The sequence below is a fragment of the Natator depressus genome, chromosome 20 (assembly GCF_965152275.1).
Source record: "Natator depressus isolate rNatDep1 chromosome 20, rNatDep2.hap1, whole genome shotgun sequence".
NCBI lineage: Eukaryota > Metazoa > Chordata > Testudines > Cheloniidae > Natator > Natator depressus.
The window spans coordinates 9,548,260-9,553,624 of record NC_134253.1 but is presented as its reverse complement, the minus strand read 5'-3'; the positions used below and the strand labels follow the sequence as shown (position 1 = coordinate 9,553,624).

Here is a 5,365-nt window from a genome sequence, read left to right as displayed (position 1 = left end):
GCAGAAGTGTGACCCAGCTCTGTCTAACCTGCTCGGCGAAATAGCCCTTCCATTTTCTTTTGGTCAGGCGGGCCAGGATGCCAAACAGGACAAAGGACAATAAACGAAGAGCATCGTCCTCCTACAGCCAAGAAAGCCCCACAAGTTAGTAACTAAGGGACAATCACATCACGTACCTCGCACAGCCATCTCTTCTACGCTAAAGTCGAGGGATTCCAACTACAGCTAGTCGGAAACACTTTCATGAACTAATTTTTGATTCGAATTTGCTGATTCATCAAACTATTTTAGCGACAGTTCCATTTGGATGAAATTCCTCCAGAAGCCAGGCAGGGGTCCTTAGAAACCTGCCTGCTGTCTTGCCAGTGCACCCATTCAGCTCCTTGGAAGCCCATCTAGCAGGCTGACTGGGATCGTGGGCTTCCAAACCCCCAGCGTCTGGGACCCCAGCTCTCAAATTGGCAACTCCCTGGCACTTCTAGCTCCCACAGTTTCCTGGGTTCCCAGCACCGGGATAGTCTGAGAGCAGACTGCCCGGACCCAAGGCTTTCAATAGAGCTCGGCTGAGAATAGTCATTCTGTTTCACAAAGAGTTTTGAAGTTTGGGGAGAGGGATTCCCACAAATAGGAACAAAACCAAAATTTGAAATCTCAGAATTCTCTGCAAAACGGAATCATTCCAACCCTCTCACGTAAAAATGGTATAGAGCAGGCCCAACACTCTCTATTGTACCTTGGAACCCCCTTTTCATGGTTATCTAGCTACCTAATCTAGTATTCAGACTTTCTTTGAGGTTCTCAGTGGCAAGAAAGAAGAACAGAAGGGGGAGACTGTGGGAGCAGGGATGTCATCCCCATCCTCCTAATGTTCTCCTCCTCCGTAAAACACCTCTCTTCCCTGGGGCCGAAACATCTCTTCACTCTGACATGAGCAATGCCCAGGGAGTAAATGGAGTCTAATCAAGATCGGTTGAACTGGGGTGGAGAGTTCTGGTCACATACGTTGTCAAAGTAGGTCCGGATCTGTTGGGTGAGGTCTCTGAAGGAAGAACCTATGTCCTTCTCTTTCAGCTCCTTCAGGACTTTGGCCACTGCTTTCATGCTCTCGCCAATGACTTCAGAACTGAAAGGGTCACTTAAGGCCCTGATCAGTATGACCAAAAGAAACTTCTTGTGCTTTTTCACCTGGACAAACATACGACATTAAAGAACACTTATCACTGATCACACTTCTAATACGTTTTCTTTAGCAGTTATGAAGCTGTGGGAATTTCATATCCCCCTCCCACCCCCCGGAGACCTATAGCTATATTTCAGACCAGGTTCCAGCTACAATGAGCCAAACTCGGGGCCATAATACACCTGTGTCATCCTATTATTAGATTCCTAGTTACTTAGATTCCAAGGCCAAAAGGAACCCTTGTGATTATCCGGTCTGACCTCCTGCATAACATTGAACTTCCCCGAAATAGACTCTGTTGGAACTAGAGTGTATCTTTTAGAAAAACGTTCAATCTTGATTTTAAAATTGCTAGTGACAGAGAATCCACTACAACCCTTGGTAAATTGTTCCAATGGTTAATTAAAATTACCATTAAAAATCAATGCCTTATTACCAGTCTGAATTAGTCTAGCTTCATTTTCCCCCATTGAATCTTCTTATCCCTTTGTTTGCTAATGGGAAGAACCCATTCTCAAAATGTGCTCCCCATGTGAGTAGTTCTAGTCCTCAAGTCACTCCTTAACCTTCTCTTTGTAAAGCTAAATAGATTGAGCTCCCTGAGTCTATCACTAGAGGTATCTTTTCCAATCCTTTGAGAATTCTTGGGACTCTTCTCTGAATCCTCTCTAATTTATCAGCATCCTGCTTGAATTGTGGACACCTGATCTGGACACAGCAGTCCAGCAGTGCTCACATGAGCGTCATATTCAGAGGGAAAAGAACTTCTTTACTCTTAGTCAAGATTCCTCTCTTTATGCCTCTAAGGTCATTTCAGCCCTTTTGGCCACAACTTCGCATTGGGACACCTTATGTTCAACTGATTCTCTGCCATGACTCAAGTGGTTTTCAGCATCGTTGCTTCTTGGGATAGAGTCTCTCATCCTGTAAGTATGGCCTGCATTTTTTGTTCCTAGATGGAGACATTTACACATGGTCATATTAAAGTGCACAGATTGTTTGCTTATGCCCAGCTTAGCAAAGGATCTAGCTTGCTCTGTATTGACTGCAAAGAGGTTACTCGGGTATGTGAGAGAGCAGAATTTGGCCTAGTGCATTGTGTGCAGCCTCTGTAAACTCCGAACAATTATTTCCCTTGGTTTCTCTAGTTATGCTGCATTCTAGTCAGTATTCTCTCTTACCTTCTCAGGCGCCCCATAGACTAAATTTCCCAGGCCTCTTACAGCCATCTGCCGGACAATGCTGTTCCTATCATGGGACTTTTCTTCCAAGATGTGTAAGACTGGCTTAAGGAACTTCTTCTCCCTGAGCATGGGATCACTCATTAGCTGAAAGAAAATCAACCTGTCCATTAGCCCCAATATGATCGTTAAGATTGGGAATAGAATTTGAGCCGACATGTCATACACTAAAAACAACAAGGAGTCCTCCTACAGCCCCAGTTTTGAGGATACAGAGAAATATGGCTACCCCTCTGATACTTGGCACATAATACACTGTAACTTTAGTATTCCACACAAATGAGAAAGGTCTACAAAACATGGAGCTTTCCTTTTGGGCACTAGAATAGGGATCCACTCACCTCTTGAGAGCCTCTTAGTGGCTGGGTATGGTATCACAGTCCTTTTCTCACCCCTCGTGCACCCTGCCAGCTGTCCTCAGTGAGTCTTCTGTGGCTCAGGCCTCTGGCTGAGTCCCAAAGTCCAAATGAACCCCTTCTGGGGTAGTCAAGAACAGTCCCATTGCCCTCACTAGGGTCTCCAGCCCCAGCTCTGGGTCCTTTACATTCTGCCCTTTGTTCAAGCTCTCCATTAGCATTGTCCCCTCCATGGGGCTTATGCCACTGTTGGTGGTAGGGGAACCTGGGCCTGCCCCTAACTCTGGGTTCCAAACCATGGATCCTATAAACAGGAGCTAGGCACTGCTTGATTTCAGTTCATTGTCGCTTCTTCCTACCCGCCACTTTTAGCTTCACCCTCACCTCAGGGTTAAAGTTCTTCGGGACTCTCTTCCTGAAAACCCAGCTTAAGTAAAGGCTGCCAGAATCAAACTCTGGCTGTCCCCTGAATTTCTGTGGCCAGAGAGCAGCGCCCTTTCTTGCCCCTCCAGTTCCTGCCAGAAACTGACCTGCTAAAGCCCTTCATAGAATCATAGAATCATAGAATATCAGGGTTGGAAGGGACCTCAGGAAGTCATCTAGTCCAACCCCCTGCTCAAAGCAGGACCAATCCCCAACTAAATCATCCCAGCCAGGGCTTTGTCAAGCCTGACCTTAAAAACTTCCAAGGAAGGAGATTCTACCACCTCCCTAGGTAACGCATTCCAGTGTTTCACCACCCTCCTAGTGAAAAAGTTTTTCCTAATATCCAACCTAAACCTCCCCCACTGCAACTTGAGACCATTACTCCTTGTCCTGTCCTCTTCTACCACTGAGAATAGTCTAGAACCATCCTCTCTGGAACCACCTCTCAGGTAGTTGAAAGCAGCTATCAAATCCCCCCTCATTCTTCTCTTCCGTAGACTAAACATTCCCAGTTCCCTCAGCCTCTCCTCATTCAGCTCCTTTTAGCCGAGCCTGATGGGCTCGGATTGGCTGCTTTCATGAGGCCTCTCTAGACAGACCCAGATTGGGGGCTTCTTTTCCTGGGGCAGGGTGTAATAGGACCACGGGGCCTCTTGTAAGGAGCCTTAAAGCCCAGGTACAGCCCATCATAGGCACAGAGGGGTTGTTTTTCTTAGAACCAGATAAGCTCCGAAGATAGTTGCTTAGCATAAGTGGGAAATATGATGCAGATGTTGGAGGAAGACTGTGGAAAGGGAGGATGCTCCAGCAGGTATCCCCACACTAGCCTAGGACTTAGGAGACCCAGGTTCCATTTCCTGCTCCCTCAAAGACTTCCTGTGTGACCTTGGGCAAGTCACTTAGCCCTTCTGTGCATCAGTTCCCTGCCTGTAAAATAGGAAACATAGTGCTTCCCTACCTCGCAGGAGTGTGGTGGGGATACAGACATTAAAGAGTTTGGAGGTCCTCAGATACTAGAGTAATGAGAACCTAAGATAGACATTAATGTAGTTGTAGGTTGCTTGGTTGGTAGTATTAGGACGCTCGGTTCATTCAGAAGATGTGCTGAGCTAAACCAAAATCAGGAGCTGTTGGTTAGGATCAGCACTAGGACTTGGCAGAAGAGGTCCACTCATCCAAACTCTGTCCGTATCTCTCTCAGCCAGCACCTGTGGTTGTGTAGCTAGTATAGGCAATGACGGCAATAAAAACCACAGAGAGAGAAGGACTCAGAAAGGTATCGTGAAGTTCCTGGTGAGGTTTCCATATAAAGGAGGACCTCTTCTACTGTCTAAAATGACAATTACTCCTATGAACTGAACTGTACAACTCCCGAAAGAAAGGCAGACAAGAGTCTAATGGTGAAACTGCTCTTCAGAGCCCTGTGTCTTACCTGGGCAAGGAAAGCTGTGCTGGTGACTCGGTGGTTTTCTGAGGGGGAATTCACCCAGGGGAGGAGGCTCTGTATGATCTCAGGTGTTATGAGTCCAGATCTTAGCAGAAGACTGGAAGACAAAAGAAACCGCTCATGGGCTAGATTGCACACTTCAAAAACTCAGCTGCTCTGAGCATACAGCTCTGATAGCTAGGAGTGGGAGCTGTGTGTTTCCACCCAGGACACCCCCGCACCCCCCGCCCACAAAACTATAAACGGGAGGTTCCCTCTCAGCCACTCTATTGGCTACTCATTCCCAAGGATAAAATGATGCCTCCTAGATCTCTTACCTCACCAGCAGACACACTCCCTCATGGTGAGTCTTGGGGTTTTCCACAAGAGTCCAAGTCCTCTGCTTCCTGAGCGCTCTCACCAGTCTCTCATTCCCACCCTTGAAAAGCACAGATTCTAATGCTTTGATAGAAAGCCTGGGGAAAGAGAGGCACAGAACTGCAGCAATCAGGAGGAAGGTGCAGCTTGAACAGAGAGTCAGGAAGCTCCAGTTACTTCTCAGGTCTGCTGTTCAATCGGCAGTTCATCCATTGGCAACGTCCTGGACACCAGTGTCCCTGGAAGGACTTGATGCTGGGAGGTAAGGTTCAGTCTCATACATCTCATAGGACTAGTTTTGCTAGGGACAAAATTTTGCAATCCTTTTTCTCTTTCTGCAAGGAGTATGGGCACTAGC

At 46.9% G+C, this 5,365-nt stretch overlaps 1 protein-coding gene across 1 annotated transcript; it reads right to left on the bottom strand.

Moving 5' to 3' along the window:
* Positions 1-960: 960 nt before the first annotated feature.
* On the bottom strand, positions 961-5,058 carry LOC141975268 (protein maestro-like). The gene is made up of 4 exons (XM_074935567.1): positions 4,968-5,058; positions 4,636-4,747; positions 2,362-2,508; positions 961-1,185 (listed from the first exon to the last, which is right to left on the bottom strand). Exons 3-4 carry the CDS (start codon positions 2,503-2,505, stop codon positions 961-963), a joined length of 369 nt encoding a protein of 122 aa, XP_074791668.1. The 5' UTR covers positions 2,506-2,508; positions 4,636-4,747; positions 4,968-5,058.
* Between the last annotated feature and the right edge of the window lie 307 nt (positions 5,059-5,365).